Source organism: Cervus canadensis, chromosome 18 (genome assembly GCF_019320065.1).
Source record: "Cervus canadensis isolate Bull #8, Minnesota chromosome 18, ASM1932006v1, whole genome shotgun sequence".
NCBI lineage: Eukaryota > Metazoa > Chordata > Mammalia > Artiodactyla > Cervidae > Cervus > Cervus canadensis.
The window spans coordinates 9,819,887-9,842,716 of record NC_057403.1 but is presented as its reverse complement, the minus strand read 5'-3'; the positions used below and the strand labels follow the sequence as shown (position 1 = coordinate 9,842,716).

At 41.2% G+C, this 22,830-nt stretch overlaps 3 protein-coding genes across 3 annotated transcripts in view; 1 reads left to right on the top strand and 2 right to left on the bottom strand.

Moving 5' to 3' along the window:
* LOC122420399 (zinc finger protein 737-like) overlaps positions 1-22,830 on the bottom strand; it is a 494,626-nt gene that overhangs the window by 290,336 nt on the left and 181,460 nt on the right. The gene's annotated exons all lie outside the window — the stretch shown is intronic.
* LOC122420651 (KH domain-containing, RNA-binding, signal transduction-associated protein 3-like) lies at positions 9,130-10,848 on the top strand. The gene has a single exon (XM_043436035.1). The coding sequence runs from the start codon at positions 9,282-9,284 to the stop codon at positions 10,320-10,322; it is 1,041 nt and encodes a 346-aa protein (XP_043291970.1). The 5' UTR covers positions 9,130-9,281; the 3' UTR covers positions 10,323-10,848.
* On the bottom strand, positions 17,743-21,899 carry LOC122420483 (zinc finger protein 883-like). Its single transcript, XM_043435607.1, is given in 6 exon segments — positions 17,743-18,593; positions 18,595-18,780; positions 18,782-18,843; positions 18,846-20,066; positions 20,174-20,419; positions 21,785-21,899. Coding segments are annotated over 6 exon segments (1,881 nt in total). The 3' UTR covers positions 17,743-18,542.

Sequence of the window (22,830 nt, the reverse complement as noted above, 5' to 3'; positions counted from 1 at the left end):
GAAGAAAGCTGAGGGCCAAAAAATTAATGCTTTTGAACTGTGGTGTTGGAGAAGACATGTGAGAGTTCCTTGGACTGCAAGGAGATCCAACCAGTCCATCCTAAAGGAGATCAGTCCTGGGTGTTCATTGGAAGCACTGATGCTGAAGCTGAAACTCCAATACTTTGGCCATCTCATGTGAAGAGCTGACTAATTGGAAAAGACCCTGATGCTGGGAGGGATTGGAGGCAGGAGGAGAAGGGGACGACAGAGGATGAGAAGGCTGGATGGCATCACCGACTCCTGATGGACTTGAGTTTGAATAAACTCCGGGAGTTGGTGATGGACAGGGAGGCCTGGAGTGCTGGGATTCAAGGGGTTGCAAAGAGTCAGACTCCACTGAGCGACTGAAGTGAACTATCTTTCTGACAGTTTTTCAGAGTCTTCAGTGTGCAAGAGAAATAATTTAAAATCAATAATGTTGCTCTTGCATCCTTTAGAAGATATTTTAACAACAATTTTTAAAATGGCAGAGCTGAAATTTTACATCAATTTATGGACTCTAGACTGTCATAAAACACAGACAAATATACAGAGAAAACTCTACTGAAAGTTTACAGAAATTTCTGTATTCCTACATAATACTAAAAGCAAGAAAACTGTTAGTCACTCAGTCATGCCCTATTCTTTTGCAACCTCAGGGACTGCAGCTTGCCAGGCTCCTCAGTCCAAGGGAATCCCCAGGCAAGAATACTGGACTGGGTAGCCATTCCCTTCTCTAGGCAACCTTTGAGAAGACAGGAAAAAAAAAAAAAAAAGAACTTCATAGCATGGGAATCTCACAGAAGCACAGGAGCCAATGAACATCTGAGGTCATGGTGTAAGAAGTACATGGGAAAATGTATTATCACTGCCAGGTATTTTGGCAACATTATGAAAAGCATGATCTCAATCTACTATGAAAAATAATCATTTTATGCTATTCCACTGCATATATTGCTACCAAGATCTGTAACCTAAAAGTACATGTCATAGTAAGTTTTTCTTCTTGAAGCAGGAGAATCTCTGGTACATTTTTGATTTCTGAAAATTTTCTGAGAAATTCTGCACCGCTGAGTTCATTCTATTTATAAGGGCATTTTTTTTACTCCTGTTCTACAGAACTGAATTGCATCTCCACCTAAACTCATCAGGGCATTTCCCTACTTCCCTGGGATCCCAACACGAACATTCCCGTGTTCATTTCTCACAAAAGGAAGTCATTAATTCTTCTTGAAATTCATCATGCTCTACAGAAAGCCAGAATAGAATGAGGAAAAGGCTGTGGGACACAAGGGAGAAGCAGCCTAAGAGCCGGTCTTCACCATTATAAGAAATAAAGGAAAAGAAGACGTTGACAACAACAAACCCCCCAAGGGAGAAAAATTAGAATCGGAGAGTAAAGGTGTGCCGCTTCTCAGCCCAGCCCTTTCAGGAGGAAAAGCAGACACAGCCCCCGACCCGGGACAGGACGTTCACCTGAGAAGCTGCCATTTCCTCATCTTCTTCCTCCTGCTCTGTATCTTCTTTGGGGATATTATGTCCCAAACTCACATACAGGCTGAGAAAATACCTTTAAAGGCATCCACACAGCTCTTTCACCTTCAGCTGCTGCCGTGAAAAAGAAGAGAATGTCTTCTTTCTCTCTCCCTTTTCTGAGCTCTTTTCTGGCTTCCTAGGTCCCAGAGCTGTAGTGGGTAATCAAGATTAAGCTGATATGCTAATCACATCGTGGGTTTGGTGCTCATTTTCCCCACTCTCTTTGCAGACCACCCCGAGAGTTCTCTTTCTTTTCGCATTAGAGACCAAGCCCCAGAACAATTCACAAGAGGCAAGGGACCCAACTTCTGGGCTAGCGAGAGGGATTCTGGGAAGTGGACAGACCCGCAGTGTCTCCTTTTGACCTTTCCTGAACTCTTCCGGTTGGCAGTGGCTTATTAGTTCCATATTCCTTATCAGGATCTTTTGTCATAAACAACTCATGCAAATGGTTACTATGGTGCCTGGCCAGGGTGGGCGGTTTCAGTCAGTGGGCTTCCCCTAACAGAACAGTTGACAAGAGACAAGTGACCCAACCTCTGGGCTACCTGACTCTGCCTCTGAGGGTCTTTGAAATAAGGCAGCAGAAGACCCGCTTCCAGGAGCCCTGAGCTTGAGCCCTCAGCTCTGCCTGCCCCAGAGCTCTGGAGCGAGGGTTGAGAGCGGGATCTTCTAGAAACAAAGAACCTCAGCCTGATTCCGGGGGAGGGGCTCTTTCTCGGATGGGTGTGGCCTGTGCCTGTGTCCTTGGGGGAGGGGAGGGCAGGGGTGAGTGTTTGGTGGGAATCACCTGGGGACCCTAGGTTCCTTCAAGGCTTTGCTCTCAGAATTCTAGGAAAGATGGCCTGAGTCCTTAGTTTTGGTTTGTTTGTTACTCCCCTCTGTAACCTGGGGACACAGGTTTGCACAAAATGATTTGCACTGTGACCACCTCTCTTCAGGTGGCAGTTCTGCTACAGCAAGACCAGGAGCCGGGAGGTGTTTCCATCACAGCTTTCTTTGAGAATAAACCAGGGGCAGCAGTGGACGTTGGGTTAACAGTGTGTATGTGCAGGGACAGGTGCATTTGAAAATGATGCCCTAAAGTCTATCCGGTGACCAACCAAGGAAACAATGATGGGTGTTAAGTCATAAGTGAACTTACCCATAAATTAACACATGAAACAGATTCTCTGGTGGCTCAGAGAGTAAAGAGTCTGCCTGCATGTGGGAGACCCGAGTTTGATCCCTGGGTCTGGAAGATCCCCTGGAGAAGAAAATGGCAACCCTCTCCAGGATTCTTGCCTGGAGAATCCCATGTAGCCTGGCGGGCTACAGTCCATGGGGTTGCAAGGAATCAGACATGGGCTCAGCGACTTCACCTTCACTTTCAACACAGAAAAATGTTGCTGCTCTACTTCATGTTTGTATTTCCAGGTTTTATGAATCATTCGCTACAGTTTCTTCTCTGTTCTTTATGGAGAGTTCTCTTTTCTGACATCTTTAAAGGATAATTGACTAACGAAAAATTAAAGATAGGAGCATATCCATTTTTCTAGTAGTATATATTCTAAAAAATAATCACTGTACATGCACCAGTACGACTATCTTAGATGATTTAGTTTCACAGCAGAATTGAGACTAAGGTACAGAGATGTCCCATATATCTTTTCATCCCTCACAAGGACAATCTCCCTACTTATGTCCCCACCAGTGTGTACATTTGTTACCACTGATGAATATACATAGACATAAAGCAAAGTTTCTAGTTTCACCCTATGTTTCTCTTCTAGGGGTGTTCACTCTAGGATCTGGGCAAATGTATGTGTCCATTACAAAACCTGTGGCCATTACAACAGTTTAACACAATCATTTCATGATCCTGAACTCAGGGTATTCATAGCCCCTCCTTTGCCACAAAGAGCAACCACTGACCATTTTAATCTCTACAAAATTTCCGAATGAATTCTCAGGTGGCTCCAGGTAAAGAATCCACCTGCCAATGCAGGTGACTTGAGTGATGGGTTCAATCCTTGGATAAGGATCCCCTGAAAGATCCCCTGAAAGAAGAAATGGCCACCCACTCCAGTGTTCTTTCCTGGGAAATGTCACGAACAGAGGAACCTGGCAGGCTACAGTACATTGGGTCCCACTCAGACACAGTGGAGCACATAAGAACATTTACCTACACCAAAATGCCATGTTGTAAAAATCCTACTTCTTGTGGCATTTTCAGATGGACTTCCTTCACTTAGTAAAATGCATGGAATTATTGTCTATGTATTTTATACCTTGAAAGCTTAATATAAAAAAGCTTAATATTTATGTCTGCAGCTCTAGTCCTGCTCATTAAAGAGTATCATCAATAACATTTTCTAGATTCCATATGTACATACGTCAAAACTTTTTTTCACAAATATAGAGAATAGACCTGTGGACACAGCGGGAGAATGAGAGGGGGCCCAATTGAGAGAAGAGCCTTGACATTTATTCACCACAATGTGTAAAACAGGTAGCAGGTGGGAAGCTGCTCCATAGCACAGAGAGCTCAGCGCGGGGCTCCGTGATGGCTAGAGTGGGGAGACGGAGATCGCAGGAGGGGGGTTCGAGAGAGTAAAGTTTGTTCTGGATAAGGAAGATAAAAATGTTCCTGTGTATTTCCTCTTATTTAATTTTTTGTGTGCAGTTTCAGTGTATAATGTGTTTGTTTAATTATGTCTTGTGTTTGTGGATTATAAGGAATGTTTGTAATCTGTTTAATAGAGAATGAATGTAAAAATTGTTTGAACTACTTAGAAATATAGGCAGAGCCATTGACTGCTTTTATAGAACTAGGTGTTCTCATTATCACGAAGTAAGTTGATAAGGGGGTTATAACATGTTGTGTAGTTTTACCTTAGAGAGGTGTTGCCCCTAGAAAAGAACAATTTGTATTGATCGAGACATGTAAGAAGGGAGAGGTAGAAAGTTCAGGACAATGCGTTACATTTATTTGCCATAAAATTTTCTTTCATTTGCCATAAACCTTTTTAATATTTTTGTATTCATCATTTCATTTGCCATTTCTTATACCTTTCTATTAAAAGCATATATTTTACTTTTCTTTAGCAACTATGAAGTGTCTTGTATGTTAGTATTTTATAGATTGTTAAATATGTTCATTAAATCATATTATATTATATACATAAATATATATTTATATTTATTAATAGCTTAAAATCTTTTTAGTTTTTCTCTAAGAAAAACTTTTTGTAAGAGTAAGTTAATGTTCAGTAATTAATGTTTTGAAATCTTACTTCATTTGGAAATGACCTAGTTGTTTAATAAACTTTTATTATTTAGTTTAGTATAACTCTAGAAACTTAAGTTACTCCAATCTTAAGAGATTGTTTTAGATTATAATAATAGATTATTGTATTAAAAATATAATTATTTTTAATAAAGCTTATCTAAAAGTTTTCATCTCATTTATATATTTGTATATATATATATATATATATATATATATATATAAAGAGTTACCTTTTTGTTGACAAATTTAGCTTACCTTAAACCAAGGCATAATAAAAGTATTATATAATGTTAATGACTTAAGACATGTCTTAATTAGATTAACAAATAATTATATGTAAATTTAAATAAACATATTTAATATTGAATATTTTTCAGTTCATGTGAACTTGAATTTAAATAGAGCTTATTAACTTCATATTATCCAAAAACAAAGACATATATTGAAACATAGATAATTTTAGATAGATAGGCATAGTTCTCCATTTGAAATTTAAAATATCTTTCTTTTTTTATTTATTTATTTTGAGTTCCACCAATTTGTTAATGGCTGGAGTCCTAGATAGAGTGGGCTGTGTATCCCAAGGACATGATAAGAGTTAACTTAAGGCTTTTTCTTAGGCCTATTTTTGTTTCTCAGGCAGAACTGGAGCTCCAAAAAAGTATTTTAACAAGTCAACATTTTCCTAACTGCACGTGCAAGAAGAACCGGTTTTGCAATTTCAAAAGAGATTTTATTTTAATCAGCTTTCTCCAGAGTCTAAAGAACATCATGGCCATTCAGTGTCAAAAATATCATTTCTGCTTTTTGTAGCTATAGTATATTATTAATGATATATACATGAGGGGATTGCTGTCACATAGGAAGTAAAGCCTTGGCTACAAAATTTTGACAAATACTAGGACTGTTATGGAGAAGGCAATGGCACCCTATTTCAGTACTCTTGCCTGGAGAATCCCAAGGATGGGGGAGCCTGGTGGGCTGACATCTATGGGGTCGCATAGAGTAGGACACGACTGAAGTGACTTAGCAGCAGCAGTAGCAGGACTTTTAAGCATACCTTGAGGTAACAGAGTCTACTGAAATCTTTTATGAGGCCCGATATGATTAGGATAAGGGAGAGAGAAAGTGAATCTCTCCTGGTCTAAAGGGTGTAAAGGTATATTAAAAAATCAATCTTGTGAATCAGTAATAATAATGTGCCAATTTTGAGGAATAGTAATAGGTGATGGGATCTCTGGTTGTAATGCACACATAGGTTTCATAAAAGAATTAACTTTTCTAAAGTCTGTTAAGAGACACCATTTGTTAGATTTCCTTTTTATAACAAAAATAGGAGAGTTCCAAGAAGAGTAAGATTCCTCAATATGTTTCCATTTTAATTGTGTGTTTATAAGTTCTTTAGTAGCTTGTAATTTTTCTTTCACAAGGGGCCATTGCTTTGTCCAAATAGGCTCATAATTTTTCTCAGTTGTTTTAATAATTGTTTTGTTTGTTAAATGAGCAGTGGCCCCTAGGAAAAATGTGGAATGTATATCTGAGTTTGCCATTGCATAAGTAAGTCCTTTCCTATTAGATTAAGGGGTGCATCTATCACATAATGTCTTAATGTTGTAGGTTGGCCTTTTGGTCTATCATATGGGTAGATTCGAATATTTTGATAAATTTCTTGAACTTTGGTTTGAGAAATTCCTGCAATTTGCAAGAGACCTTTTGTATAGGTCAGGATTTGGGCCATAAGTGTTTGGAAATAATAGTAATATTAGATCCACTGCCAAGGAGACCAGAAAATCTTTTACCATTAATTTTGATATTTATATTTGGTAGGGCATATTCAAATACCAATGATGTCCATAAGGATTGTTTTTGACCTGTATTGCCAAATCTGCCTGTCCATACAATATTAGAGGAGTTAATAGAAATGTAAGGCAAAAGAAGTAATTGAGCAATTTTGTCCCCCCTTTGGAATTGCCATAGAATCTGAGCTGACATCATAATTTGAATCTCTCCTTTATAATTTGAATCAATTATTCCAGGGTGAACAGTAATTCCTTTAGAAGCCAAATTAGATCAGCCAAGTAAAAGACTGAAGGTTTGTGGGGGCAGGGGTCCAAAAAGTCCAGTAGGTACTCTAGAAGGGACTGCTTAAGGGTAAAGGAAAAAATCATTTAGCGCTGGTATATTAATGGCAGCACTGCTGGACGTTGAGGGTTTGAGGGAAAAGATAGAATTTGACCCTGGTTTTTGTTGTAGGGAACCTGGGGGGGTCCCCTGTTTGGAGTTTTCTGGAATAGGTTTTCCTTCAATATCAAATTTAAATTTACAATCTTTGGCCCAATGCATTCCTCTATGGTAGCAAGGGCGAATTCTTGGAGGTTTTTTATTAGCCTTCTTAGGGCAGTCCCTTTTTAAATGGTTTTTATCTCCACATGTAAAGCATCCTTCATTTCCCTTTTTAAAAGGTGGTAGCCATTGTTCCAGCTAATATTTGCATCTTTTGAGTTTTTGATCCTAGATTGTGACAAGCCTTCAAATAATCAGTAATAGTCCTAGTCTCACAAATTGCAGCTATAGCTCTTTGACATTTCTGATTTGCATTCTCATAAGCAAGTAATTTCTCTAGCTGTTTCTTGGTTTCTTCTCCGATTATAGTACGGGAAATAGCAGCTTCTAATCTAGCTAAAAAATTAGCATAACTTTCATTAGATTCCAACAAAGGAGAGACTTTTGGAGTTGCAACCGTTGGCAGAGGAGGAGCATTTGGAGCAGCCGGGGCAGGGTTAGTAAGAAAACTTTGAGATATTTTGTATTGTTTTAATTGGGCCTTTTGTAGAGTTTTACCATTTAATTTATACTTATGTAATAAGTGTTCTGTCTGTTGCTGAATATTGGAAGGGCTAGAATGTACCCTGAAATGGCAGAATTACAGCTTTAATGAGAGCCCATAGGGGGCTAGAGATCAGTTGGACTATTTTTTCCTTGTTTGGTGGCTCATTTAACATTTCCTTTGACCCGGAGCCAAATTTCTAAATCAAAACTGCATTTATCAGGGAACTAAGGATTATGTTCAACTACTGTTTGAAGGCAAGCCTCTATTCATTGGCGTGAAAGCAGAAGTCCCTGAACTTTAAACAAATGGTGAAGTAAAGTAGAAAAATAATGGGGCTGGCCAGCCGTTTAACCCACGCCTTAGTACTTACCGACCTCAATAGGTCCCTGAGTCACTCCGCCCCATATGCCACGTATACCAGTGTCCCTGTTTCTTGGCGCCATTTGTTGTGGTCCTTTAATGGACCGGAACCTGGTGGTACGGAGTCGACGATAAGAAAGTAAAAGAGAGAAAGAGGCTGATATCCCCTGGTTTACGCAGAGGACCAATAAAGCCCTTGACACAGGACTTGAATCACTCATGAAGGTACCAGGCACCCTCTCGAGGGGGTGAAGGCACAAAGTGCCTTCTCAAGAGGGTCTTAGAAGCCCGGGCAAGAAAGTGAGCACGATGGGTCTCCACGCTCCAGAGTCAGCCAGAAAAAGAGAGACAGAGAGAGAGACAAAAAAAGATCCAGGGACCTAAGTTCTGATGGAGCAAAGGTGCTTTAATGATTTTTCTATGAGTATATATAGGCTGTGGCACAAGAAACTTCTTTCAGGAATGATAGAAATCAGAAAACCAAACATACAGCAACCGTTACCAAGGGAACAAGGGGTAATGTTAGTCACAAGGTCAGGAGACAATCCATATCTCAAGAAAGGGGAGCAAGACTAAACAGTTTTGTCCTAAAGAGAATGTTTACTAAAGGAGACCCAAGCCTGCCTCACACAATGACCTCAGTCCCTGGGAGCAGCGTGCTGTTCCGCTTGAAGAGAGACAAAGGATTCATGAGAGACAGCACGTAGGAATCCTCCCGTCAAACATTCCCCGACACCGGGAAAAATATCAATAACCTCAGATATGCAGATGACACCACCATTATGGCAGAAAGTGAAGAGGAACTAAAAAGCCTCTTGATGGGAGCGCGGGGCGGCGCGCGGCGTGCGGGTGGCTGCTGAGCTCCGCGCCGGCGCCGGCTGGCGGGGCTCGCCGGGGACTGTGTCCAGCTCGCGGAGCGCGCCGCCGGCTCGGCCGGAGGGCCGCCTGATCACTCCGGCCCGTGGCGGGAGCGCGGGCCCCGCGTCTGGGAGGCGGCGGCGGCGCGGGGCCGTCGGCGGCCAACCCCCGGGGACCGGGGCTGCGCGGCCGGTTCCCGCCCCGCGCCGCCGCCGCCGCCACCGCCTCCGCCGCCGCCGCCGCCCCCGGGCCGACCGCCCGGCTTGGCTCCGCCGCTCCCCGCGCCGCCCCGCCGCGGCGTCCGGCCCGGGTTCCGCGCCGCTGGGGCGCGGGCGGGGTCGGGGGTTGCGGGGCCGCCGCCCGCCCGCCTGGAGTCCGCGTCCCGGGCCCGGGCGGCCGGCGAGCATGGAGGAGAAGTACCTGCCGGAGCTGATGGCGGAGAAGGACTCCCTGGACCCCTCCTTCAGGCACGCCCTGCGGCTGGTGAACCAAGAAATAGAGAAGTTTCAAAAAGGAGAAGGCAAGGATGAAGAAAAGTACATTGATGTGGTGATTAATAAGAACATGAAGCTGGGACAGAAAGTGTTAATTCCTGTAAAACAGTTTCCTAAGTTCAACTTTGTGGGAAAACTTTTGGGGCCACGTGGAAATTCTCTGAAGCGTTTACAAGAAGAAACCTTGACAAAAATGTCCATCCTTGGCAAAGGCTCCATGAGAGACAAGGCAAAGGAAGAAGAGTTGAGGAAAAGTGGAGAAGCAAAGTACTTCCATCTCAATGATGATCTCCACGTTCTCATTGAAGTTTTTGCACCCCCAGCAGAAGCCTATGCCCGGATGGGACATGCTCTGGAAGAAATCAAAAAGTTCCTCATTCCAGACTATAATGATGAAATCAGACAGGCACAGCTTCAGGAATTAACTTATTTGAATGGTGGTTCCGAAAATGCCGATGTCCCAGTGGTTCGAGGGAAACCTACCTTATGTACAAGAGGTGTACCAACCCCAGCAATAACCAGGGGCAGGGGAGGAGTCTCAGCCCGGCCGGTGGGAGTCGGGGTACCACGGGGGACGCCAGCTTCCAGGGGCGTCCTCTCCACCCGAGGGCCAGTGAGTCGCGGAAGAGGACTACTCACTCCCAGAGCACGAGGAGTGCCCCCAACTGGGTACAGACCTCCACCGCCGCCCCCGACGCAGGAGACCTATGGAGACTATGACTATGATGACGGATATGGCACTGCTTATGATGAACAGAGTTATGATTCCTATGATAACAGCTATAGCGCCCCAACCCAAAGTGGTGCTGATTACTATGATTATGGACATGGACTCAGTGAAGAAGCTTATGATTCCTACGGGCAAGAGGAATGGACTAACTCGAGACACAAGGCCCCCTCGGCGAGGACCGCGAAGGGCGTCTACAGGGACCAGCCGTACGGCAGATACTGATTGTGCTGTCTGCTGTTGTGACATAGCCAGTCTCCACCAGTCCTGTATACTGTTCAAAGTAATTTTTTTCTATGAACAATCCCTTTTTAAATAAATCAAAATGCTTAAAATCTGAATGGATGGAATTTAAAACTACTTTGTTGAAACATCAACCTGGGCAGAAAAAAAAAAAAATACTTGTAAAATTTTGTTATTTCCAGTCTGTATATGAAAAATAGGTAATCAAAAGGAAAAAAAAATAACTTTGATTAACTAGTGTTAAACAAAAAAGATAGGTTTACTAAATATGTTAATCCATCCTTTTAACATAAGCCTCACCTTTCATTTTAAAGGTTTCCATAGAAATTTAGTTATTTTATCTTTTGGCCATATGCTATTTTTTTTCTCTTGCCAACATGCGTAAAAAGGGAAGCCAATTACAAGTGCAAATAATGTGGTATTCTTTTGTAACTCAAGTCTTGAAATGTTCTGTAGTGTTAAGCAAAGTCTCCTCTTGCTTGATACTAAATAAACTTTTGAAAGAAAAAAAAAATAAAAAAATAAAAAAATAAAAAGCCTCTTGATGAAAGTGAAAGAGGAGAGTGAAAAGTTTGGCTTAAAACTCAACATTCAGAAAACTAAGATCATGGCATCTGGTCACATCACTTCATGGGAAATAGATGGGGAAACAGTGGAAACAGTGTCAGACTTTATTTTTTGCGCTCCCAAATCACTGCAGATGGTGATTGCAGCCATGAAATTAAAAGACGGTTACTCCTTGGAAGGAAAGTTATGACCAACCTAGATAGCATATTAAAAAGCAGACACATTACTTTGCCAACAAAGGTCCGTCTGGTCAAGGCTATGTTTTTCCAGTGGTCATGTATGGATGTGACAGTTGGACTGTGAAGAAAGCTGAGCACCAAAGAATTAATGCTTTTGAACTGTGGTGTTGGAGAAGACGGGTGAGAGTCCCTTGGACTGCAAGGAGATCCAACCAGTCCATCCTAAAGGAGATCAGTCCTGGGTGTTCACTGGAAGGACTGATGCTGAAGTTGAAACTCCAAAACTTTGGCCACCTCATGTGAAGAGCTGACTAATTGGAAAAGACCCTGACGCTGGGAGGGATTGGGGGCAGGAGGTGAGGGGACGAGAGAGGATGAGATGGCTGGATGGCATCACCGACTCGATGGACACGAGTTTGGGTGGACTCTGGGAGTTAGTGATGGACAGGCAGGCCTGGTGTGGTGCGATTCATGGGATTGCAAAGAGTCGGACATGGCTGAGCGACTGAACTGATGACTTATTATCAGATAGATAATCCAAAAGGACCTACTAAATAGCACAGGGAAGTCTACTGAACAAAGTGAAAGATCCTACATGGGAAAAACCCTGAAAAGGAATAGATATAGGTCTATGTATAACTGAATCAAGTTCCTGTAAACCTAAAACAAACACAACAATGGAAATCAACCCTACTTCAATAGAAAATAAAAATTAAGTTAGCCAAAACAAACAGACAAAACAGGAAGCGTGAAAAAAATGCTACTAACCTGTGGCCACTTTTGGTTACTGAAAAACACAGTCAGTACTGAATACTCCAGGCTAGGGGTAAAGAAGGAAAAAAATCTGTCCTCAACAAATATCCTCAGGTAGGCCCTGGAAAAAGAATCAAAACAGGGCAGACCACCAAGAGGCTACTCTTGAGAGGTCAGTTTTACATTTCTTAAAAAAAAAAAAATAGCGAAAAAGTTTCAACCTCCTGAAATCTTAGAAAAATGCAAATCAAAATTACAATGAGGTATCACTTCTCACTGATCAGAATGGCCTTTGTTAAAAAGTCTATAAACAGTAAAGTTTGGGGAGGCTGTGGAGAAGAGGGAACCGTCCTACACTGATGCTGGTAATGTAAATTGGGAACAGCCACCAAGGAGTATGAGGCGCACGTTCCTTAAACAAAGGAAAAGAGAATGAAATTATGACAACTCCCTAACCCCATACAAAAAAAGGAACTTGAAATCAATTAAATATCTAAATGATGGGATGATTACTCTAAATCTCCTGAGGAAAATAAATGCTTTGATATAAATCACAGCAAGTTCTTTTTGGATCTACCACTTAGAGAAATGAAAAATAAAACAAAAGTCAACAAAATGGATCTCATTGACCTTTAGGAAACCCTAAAGGAAAGAAAAAGTCAACCCTCAGAATGGGAAAAAAAATGTAACAAACAAAGACCTACATGGACTTCATCTCCAAAACATGCAAACTGCTCATGCAGCTCAAACTCATATGGAACAGCTAAGCAAGAGAAATTTTTTTGCCCAAAAGTCTGAATACAACTTATATGTTCTTTTAAAAAAGAATCCTTCTAAATTATATGTTTTAATTGTGTCTGTGCACACGTAGAAAGCAACTATTTTAGACCCTGGCATGGGTTCCAAGCCAGGAGATAAACACAGAAAATGGAAAAAATCATTCCTAAAAAGCTCTAATGAAAAATTAAAATGAATAAGCATTTTTATCCCAGTTGAGAAATTTAGCATGTATTAACAAATTGCTTATATATATAGACAAGATATCAAGGCTGTAACCCTTTCTTTAAAACAAAAGTAATCTTACTTTATAAGTAAAGAAAAAAATTAAAAGTTGTAAAATATGCAAAGACTCACTGACATATCAACTAAACCTTTGTGATTAAATTATACCATGGTTCAAACACCCCTTGAAGGAAGTAGACAAAAAACCTAGCAATTACTTTTTGCTAGAAGTAATCTGAAATATATGAACAAAGCATTTTCATAGATCTGGGATACCTGCTAATTATCTCCTTCTTACCAAATATATGTTCATTCAAGCATGTTATATCTTTTAGATAAAGTCATAGATGATTTTGATATAAAACTGATCAGAATGTAAAAATATAGGAGACCAAGGATTTTGGCTCCTATGGAGTTGAAGGAGCCAAAACAAGCTGAATTCTAACTACATATCTGGTTCATAAATGGCCATTGTGAATGGCACAGAGGTGAAACAGCCACGTAAGAAATCTTAGTTAAGATTGAACTTAAAGCATTATACAGATTTTACAGGTTTAATAGATTACAGATTTTACAGGTTTAATAGATTTCTAAACCTAGAAAAAACAATCCTTTAGACTATTTATATACTATATATCTAACAGTTTTTTACTTTTCAATCTTGAATGAGCCATATAAATAATTTTAGATCAATAATAATGCTATCCAAAATTGTTTTGAATATTTGGTCAAATATTCAGGAAATGGTAGAGCTTGGGATTTGCTTCAGTGGATCTGAGCTTGAGTTTCTCTCAAAAGAACAAAGGCAGCACACAGAGAATTCTAATGGATGTTTTACCCAAATGAGGTAACTGGCAAAAATATCAGAAACAGAAAAAATGAATCATTTAATGTTAACATTTTCATGCACACATACATACACTACTTAGGAACTATATACATATTAAAAGTGATAGAGAAAACCTATTCATGTCAATAAAATCAAGAATAGATTTCCCTGTTTAAATCTTATAATTTATTTCTGGTTGATTGTCTTTTTTAAACGTGCTAGGGCAAAAACACATGACGGTATGATATAAATTAGAGCTCTTGCTTCTGAACGTTTTATTCTTTAGAAAATCTCTATCACTAGTGTTGAGTGCTATTTTAGATTTAACAGAGTTGAACATATACTAGTAATAAGATTCTTGTAAATATTATAGAAAATACAAAGATGTGAAAAGAATTCTATTTTGGGAATATGTTGTTCACTTGCTCAGTCGGTCCGACTCTTTGCGACTCCATGGACTGCAGCACGCCAGGATTCAGTCTGTCACTGTTTCCATTGTTTCCCCATCTATTTGCCATGAAGTGATGGAACCGGATGCCATGATCTTCATTTTTTGAATGTTGAGTTTTAAGTCAGCTTTTTCACTCTCCTCTTTCACCTTCATCAAGAGTCTCTTTAATTCCTCTTTGCTTTCTATCATAAGGGTGGTGATACCTGCATATCTGAGTTTACTGATATTTCTCCCTGCAATTGCGATGCCAGCTTGTACTTCATCCAACCCGGCATTTCACGTGATGTACTCTGCATATAAGTTAAATAAACAAGGTGACAATATACAGTCTTGATATACTCCCTTCCCAATTTTGAACCAGTCCATTGTTCCATGTCTGGTTCTAATTGTTGCTTCTTGACCTCCATACAGGTTTAGAAGGGGGCAGGTAAGGTGATCTGATACTTCCGTCTCTTTAAGAATATTCCACACTTTATTGTGACCTACACAGTCAAAGGCTTCAGCGTAGTCAGTGAAGTAGAAGTAGATGTTTTTCTGAAATTCTCTAGCTTTTCCTATGATCCAGTTGGTGTTGGCAGTTTGATCCGTGGTTCCTTTTCTGCCTTTTCTAAACCCAGGCTGTGCACCTGGAAGTTCACATACTGTTGAAGCCTAACTTGAAGGATTTTGAGCATTTCTTTGCTAGCTTGTGAAATGAGTGCAATTGTGCAGTAGTTTGAATATGAGTGCTGAGTATATTAAAAATGGAAATAATCAGACCTGAGCTTAAGTAATGAAAACTCACAAAACTCAAGAACCCTACTAAACACAGGTGAGTGTTCATTTTTCCAAAGCAAACAGAGGAAAACACGGATTTCTCATTAACTGTGGCAGCTTATTCACACGCCTCACTAAATCGTTCAAAGAATTTTATTAAAGATAAAGAGAAAAAGTATGAACACTTAGTGCTGGAATCTCAGAGAACCACCTGAACCAATGGAACATGAGGTGTAATGGGATAAATGTTAGCAGTGATCTGAATCTCTCCTGAAAAAAATATCAGTTTTGTGCAAATTTCACTTCATATATAACTTCCAATGTTCTGTATATTAAAAGTACAGTTCAGCATGAGTCCTTCCTGCCAATATAGAGAAGAGTATCTCACATTTTTCTTCTCCATTTTTCCCCAAAACTTTCTGTAGAATTCTGAACCACTGAGGTAATTCTATTTATAAGGACATTTTCTTAATCCTTTTCTAAATGTCTGAAGTTGCACCTACATGTAAATTCATCACTAATTTCCCCCTATTTCTCTAAGGTCCCAAGACTGAAGCACATCCCAATAGGATTCTCAGAACCTATGCCTCCCTGGGTTGATCTCACACAAAGGAAATGTTTTCACCAGTTGAGAGTCATTAATTCGTGTTGAGAATCTGTCATACTCCATAGAAAGCCGGGATACAGACAATGCAGAAGACTCTAGGACTAAGGGAGACGTAGTCTAAAGAGCCGGTCTTCACTACTATAAGAAAAAAAGGAAAAAATAAGTTGATAACAAATGCCCCGGGCAGAAATATTAGAAGCAGAGAAGTAAAGGTTTGCAGATTCTCAGTCCAGGAATTTCAGGAGGAAAAGCAGACACAGCCCCAGACCTGGGACAGGACATGTACCCGAGAAGCTGCCATTTCCTCTTCTTCCTCCTGCTCTGTCTTCTCTGGGGATGTTATGCTGCAAATTCACACCTGTGTCTTGAGATACGTTCAAAGGCATCCGGACAGCTCTTTAACCTGCAACCACCTCACCTAGACAGAAGGACCTTGAAAAGCTGAAAAGACCCACCTCTCCTGTTCTGTCTCAGGAAATATTCAGGAACAATCACTTCCTACCTGGAGACCAGCCTGTGAATTTACTTGTTGATTGTTCACTCCCCACAGAGAGCTCCTAACCCTCTGCTCACACAGACCATGTGAGCTGACTGACTTCCCCGGTCCAAATCCAGCTAGACCAATGCTGCTGCCTCTCCTCGGACTGAAGCCGGGCCTCAGCTCTCACAAATGGACCAGGAGCCACGTTCTTAAGCCGGGATCTCCCTCAGAATCCCCTGGAGCACTTCTTACACACCACACTGATGCCCCCACAGGACCAAGAGAACTCTGTGGGGAGGTCGCTTACTGACACTGGTCACGTGACCCTGATGGGAAACAGATGGAAACCACTTGGCTAAGGATTCTTTCTGAATCATTTCAGTGAACACAAATCACTCAAGGCCAGGGCCCCACTCTAAGAAGCTATGAATCAGCAGGTCTGAGGCGCAGAAATGAGTCTTTACCAGGCTTCCCATGTGTTCTGATGTGTCTTCCCCAAGCCCACATTCAGACACCCAGAGCTCAAGCCCTCACACTCAGCACACCTGAGGCCTCTCTGTAGGGGAGGATTTAGAATGGGAACTTCTGAGGGAGGTCAAGGCTAGAATCAGGCAGAGAAAGTTCCAGTACTTAGGGTTCAGGCCTTTCTAAGTGACCCTGGGTGAAGCGCTGTGGGCTCCTCAGGCTGAGTGTGGATGGGTCCATTCAAACCAGAGGAGCAGGATTCTGGTGAGCTCTGAGGGTGTCACTGAAGGGGGGCCTGTGAAGTACACCCTGGGGTTCAGCAAGACTGCTGGTCTCAAGGAAGGGGGTGATCTAGGGCAGGTGCTCCCAGGACTGGCTGGTGTGAGTTCAAGGACCTGCAGGCTTCCTGCTCCCCAGACAGATGCTGAGTACAAAGGATGAGAACAAAGATGCTGAGAACAAAGGACAACTGAAGCAGGTGAGTTCATGACTTTCGGTCCTGAGAGAATTCACAGCAAGCTCTGAGTGAGGTCAAGGATAGAAGTGAGCAGAGAAAGAGGCAGTAATTGGGGCTCAGGTTTTTATAAGAGGCCCTGGGTGAAGTGCTGTGGGCTCCCCAGGCTGAGTGTGGATAGGTCCATTCAGACCAAAAGGACTAGGATTTTGGTGGCTCTGTGAGGGTGGCATTGAAGGGGAGCTTGTGAAGTAGCCCTGGGGTTCAACAAGCCTGCTGGTCTTAAGGAAGGGGGTCTTCTGGTGCAAGTGCTCACAGCACTGGCTGGTGTGAGTTCAAGGACCTGCAGGCTGCCTGCTCCCCAGACAGATGCTGAGGCAGCAACAGCATGGAGCAGTTCAGGGGAGCTCTCAACAGTACTGTGTATGATCCTTCTTATTAGAACCGTCACAATGTCCCTGCAGTTTCAGAGAGAGGGGAAAGTACAAAGGAGAAATGATGGGAAATACATGATCAAATGATTTGAGGCTTAAGGGCAGTATGGAAACTAACTGTTACAGATGCCATCCCACTGTGCTACCAAAGATTTCACTGTTATGTGCTCTTCCCTGCAACCTTAAATAAGATGGGAGAGGTTAATGGTGGAGGTAGGTTAACACTTCATTCATTCACACCAACTTTACCACAAGAAGCCATTCAGTTTTATTGATTAACATGTATGAACATCACACACAGTCAGAATAAAGCCTTTTATACTCCATTGTGTAACTTTGATTAAAAGACAGATTGCAAGCATAAACAATATTCATTCCTCTGATATAATGATCTGACAACTGTGATTTCTATGGTTATAAAATGGAGACTAATCATTTAAGAAAGAAGACTTACAATAATTACAGGAATTTTCTGGGAAGGGTTTCCCATACATTTTAGGGTATCAGAGGTTATTTGAAATATGTTAAACATTCATAATTTCTGCTGATATTATAAAACACATCAAGATTTCAGTGAACTGTCATTATATTAACCTTTAAAAGCATAACTTAATAACTTACGTCTTTAGTATGTGGAATTATTCCCTGAACACTTACATCATGGTGACCTACAGGGATGTGTGACATGAATGACAAACACCACCATTTAGATGTTTACTGTACATGTTACATTACTGTGTCCTTAATCTTCTAATGGAGAATACATATAAATGATTTCTCCCTAGATAGAAGGGCTTCTCTCATCTTTGAGGTACCAACTATCAACAACATAAGTTTGCATGCACACTAGAAATGAATCATACCTTGGAGTAAGTAGAGAGTTGAATTACATTCATTTTCAAATAATCACAAATCATGTCAGTATAAACAAGGATACATTGCTAATAATTGTACCTTTATAAACATCAACCTTTCATCTTGTGATCCACACTAACATATCAATTTTCTATCTGCTTTAACTGTTGATTACTATCTATAGTACTTCTCTTTAAGAGGAACTGCGGAAAACAGGATTGATGTAAAGTTTTCTAGTATGGATTTTCTGGTATTTATTTAGATTTCGATTTTCATTAAATCATTTTCTACACTTTTTTTTCTTTTACATTTATACATCACTCCATATCTTTCTTACATAAATGGTCTCGTGTTTTCTGACGTGTATGTTTAGGACAAACTTCTTCCACCACTTATTTCATTATGAGGATTTTTCTCCAGTATGTGCACTGAGATGCCTAGTGAGATGACTGCTATGCCTAAAGGCTTTTCCACATTCTTTACATTTATCAGGTTTCTCTCCAGTATGAATTCGCTGGTGTTTAGTAAGAGTTGAGGATTGACTAAAGGCTTTTCCACATTCTTTACATTTATAAGGTTTCTCTCCAGTATGAATTCGCTGGTGTTGTAGTAAGAGTTGAGGATTGACTAAAGGCTTTTCCACATTCTTTACATTTATAAGGTTTCTCTCCGTATGAATTAACTGATGTTGAGTAAAGTCATAGCGCTGGCTAAAGGCTTTGCCACAATCCTTACATTTATAAGGTTTCACTCCAGTATGAATTCGCTGGTGTTGAGTAAGGTATGAGTTTGTATTGAAGGCTTTCCCACATTCTTTACATTTATAAGGTCTCTCTCCAGTATGAATTCGCTGGTGTTGAGTAAGACCATAGCACCGGCTAAAGGCTTTGCCACAATCCTTACATTTATAAGGTTTCTCTCCAGTATGAATTCGCTGGTGTTTAGTAAGAGTTGAGGATAGACTAAAGGCTTTTCCACATTCTTTACATTTAAAAGGTTTCTCTCCAGTATGAATTAACTGATGTTGAGTAAAACCATAACTCTGGCTAAAGGCTTTGCCACAATCATTGCATTTATAAGGCTTCTCTCCAGTATGAATTCGCTGGTGTTTGGTAAGAGTTGTGTTTCTATTAAATGCTTTTCCACATTCTTTACATTTATAAGGTTTCTCTTCAGTATGAATTCGCTGGTGTTTAGTAAGAGTTGAGGATTGACTAAAGGCTTTTCCACATTCTTTACATTTAAAAGGTTTCTCTCCAGTATGAATTAACTGATGTTGAGTAAAGCCAAAGCGCTGGCTAAAGGCTTTGCCACAATCCTTACATTTATAAGGTTTCACTCCAGTATGAATTCGCTGGTGTTGAGTAAGGTATGAGTTTGTATTGAAGGCTTTCCCACATTCTTTACATTTATAAGGTCTCTCTCCAGTATGAATTCGCTGGTGTTGAGTAAGACCATAGCGCCGGCTAAAGGCTTTGCCACAATCCTTACATTTATAAGGTTTCTCTCCAGTATGAATTCGCTGGTGTCGAGTAAGATTTGAGTTCTGACTAAAGGCTTTGCCACACTTTGCACATTGATAAGGTTTCTCCCCAGTGTGAATTTGCTGATGGTGACTAAGATTTGAGAAATAGATAAACACTTTGCCACATTTGCTACATTTATAAGGTTTCCTGCCAGTATGGATTTGCCGATGTTGACTAAGACTTGAACTCTGATGAAAGGCTTTGGCACATCGTGTACACTTGAAAGGTTTCCTTCCTGAACGTGTCTTCCTGTGTTTACTTATATTAGATGAGTTACTGAAGACTTTCCCACATTTATTACACTTGTAATGTTTCTGTGGATTCTGAATTCTCTGCCGCTTAATCAGATTTGAAGACTGATTAGAAACTTTACCATATTCACTACAATTGTAAGTTTTCTCTCCACTATAGTGTGAGTTCTCTGATGGCAAGTAAGACCTCCTCGTTGAATAAAGCCTTTGCCACAATCCTTACATTTATAAGGCTTCTCATCACTATGAATTTGCTGGTGTTTAATAAGAGTTGCGTATTGACTGAAAGCTTTAGCACATTTGTGCCATTTATAAGGTTTCTCTCCAGTGTGAATTCTCTGATGGCAAGTAAGACCTGAGTGCCGGGTAAAGCCTTTGCCACAACCCTTACATTTATAAGGCTTCTGGACAACATGGATTCGCTGATGTTGACTAAGTTTTGAACTCTGATTAAATGCTTTGTCACATTCTGTACATTTGAAAGTATTCCATCTTGTATGAATTTCCCTATGTTTACGTAGATTGAGTGCATTAGTAAAGACTTTATCACATTTCTTACTCTTGCAGTTTTTCTGTGGATTTTGAATACTCTGCTGTGCAGTAAGTTCTGAAGACTGATTAGAAACATCATATTCACTACAATTGTAAGTTTTCTCTCCAATATGTGTACTCTTATTTAGTGAAAGACCTGATGCTCGATAAAAGATATTCCTACCTGTATTACTTTTAGAATCATTATCTGAAGATTGAGGTGCCTGGTGTTTCCTAAGATCAGAGTCTTGTCCAATATTATATCCACTGTCAGTGCATGAACAGTTTCTTGCTCCATCATAAATACTCTGGAAACTATTGGGGTTGGAGCTCCTACTTAAGGCCTGACTCGTGTTATTACACATGAAAAGTTGTTCTATATTAACCCTATCACGGTATATATCAAACAGTGATGGCTGAATTAAGTCTCTTCCATTATTATCAACATTACACATTTTGGATTGGAGAGAACCTGTCTGTTGGTGGAAGAATAATGACCCGTTGCTCACAGACCCCTCAAGTTGATTATATTGTGAGTTTTCCCCATCATTTGTAAACTTCTCCTTTTCAGACGTGGTTGAATGTATGTGTGATCGAAGTCTATGTTCAGAGTGCTGTGAATGAGCATTTGGAGTAGAGACTGGATGACCTTCCAGATTTTCCACATTTCCCCTCAGAGAACGAGTATGTTTCAAAAACTGATGTGAGTCATTGCTTACAAAGATACACTGTGCGGCAGACGGTGATGACTGAAATGGGTGCTTTCCCCAATTTGACTCCCAGTGCTCATTTCTTCTGGCAGTCATGTCCACAGTATGTGAAACGGTCTCAATTTCTTTATGTCCATATAAACATCCTCTCAGTCTGTCACATACCCTTGTATGTCCCCAGTCTTTGGTTAAATGTTCATTTCCGAGGTGAGCTCTTTCATATAGGTTTGCTTTTTGGATTGAATTTTCAAACCTTGGATTCTTTGACATCAAACCATGGGTGTTGTGAGTAGACACAGCTGAAAGATACCAAGTAAAAGCTTTCTTATCTACTATTCTCAGTGAATATCCCTGAAGATTTAGAGAAAATGGGGACGCAAGGATCAAGGTACCAGAGGATTAGGCAGATTGGAGTGCATCACTCTCCACAAATTCATCAAGAATACATCAGAGTTGGAAGAATTCTCACAGAGCCCCCTCTGAACACTAGCAAAGAACCTACACCACCTAAAACGACCAGAAAGATTCCTGCTGAGCCAGGTAGGACCAAAAAAGAAGGAGGAGAAGGAAGAGGAGAGCAACTGGGATGGGACCTGTAAGCTTGGGGGGATCTGAAGAGAGAAGAGGTGTCCACATCCAGCGGATGCCGTCACTAGGGGAGCCCAGTTTGGAGAGAAGGAGAGCCTCATTCTCTCTGCAAGAGAACATGGCGACCCGCGTGTGGCAGAGGGGAGTGAGAGCTGCAGATGGGGTGCTGACCCTGCCCTGCCCACCCAGCCTGAGAGGGCGTCCACCTCAAGGGTGTCCACCACTGCAGACAAGGGCTGGGTGCTGGAACGTGGGCTTTGGAGAGCAGACCCAGGCAGAGGGGAAAACCTTTTGCAACGTTGGCCCCCCAATAGGAAGGAAAAGACCTCCCTGCGGGATGGTAGGCGGAAAGGAATGTTCTGATCCGAACAAGAAAGACTTAGTCCAAACCCATTCGGCGGGATCGAGGCTCATTTCTAAAAACTCCAAAGGTAAGTGTAGATCATGTGCTCCAAAGGAGAGGATGCCTGACTTTTACTTGTGTTCTCGGTTAACGAAGGATCCGGTTCTTGTGATGGAGGACCTGGTCTCTCCGCTCAGCTGGAGAGCGTCCATGCCGTGTCAGCTCGAGGAGAATCACGAGAGTCCCTCGCAACTAGGCAGATCTGAGTCGCTTGACACCAACAGTGTTGTTGAGGCCATCCCCGTTCGTAATGAGAATAATACCGCAGTGTCCCGCAAATTTGATAATTAAACCATGAGACCTCCCCCTCGCCCGGAGAGATGAGGCCCGATTCCCCTGCACTGCGTGCAGAGCAATTCTGTGTTGCACATCACACATGAGGAGCCTTGATTTCCTTCATGGCACTCCAGAGAAACCCCAAGAACACTGTTTCAAGGCTAGAGGGATCCTGAGGTCACTGTAGCAACACGAAAGAGCTCCGTGGAAAAAAAATCAACTCAAGATGAGAGCTTAGTCCCTGGCTTCGACTCCAGAGGAATACCACCTTACCACAAACACCTCAAGAGGAGGCTTCTCTCAGCCCTAGGTATGTGAGAGGGACCCTGACAAATGGTTATTTCAGGATATTAGGCAAATAAAATGATACAT

Excerpts from the sequence above, each read along its gene's own strand:
- LOC122420651 (XM_043436035.1), top strand. The coding sequence starts at position 9,282 with ATGGAGGAGAAGTACCTGCCGGAGCTGATGGCGGAGAAGGACTCCCTG.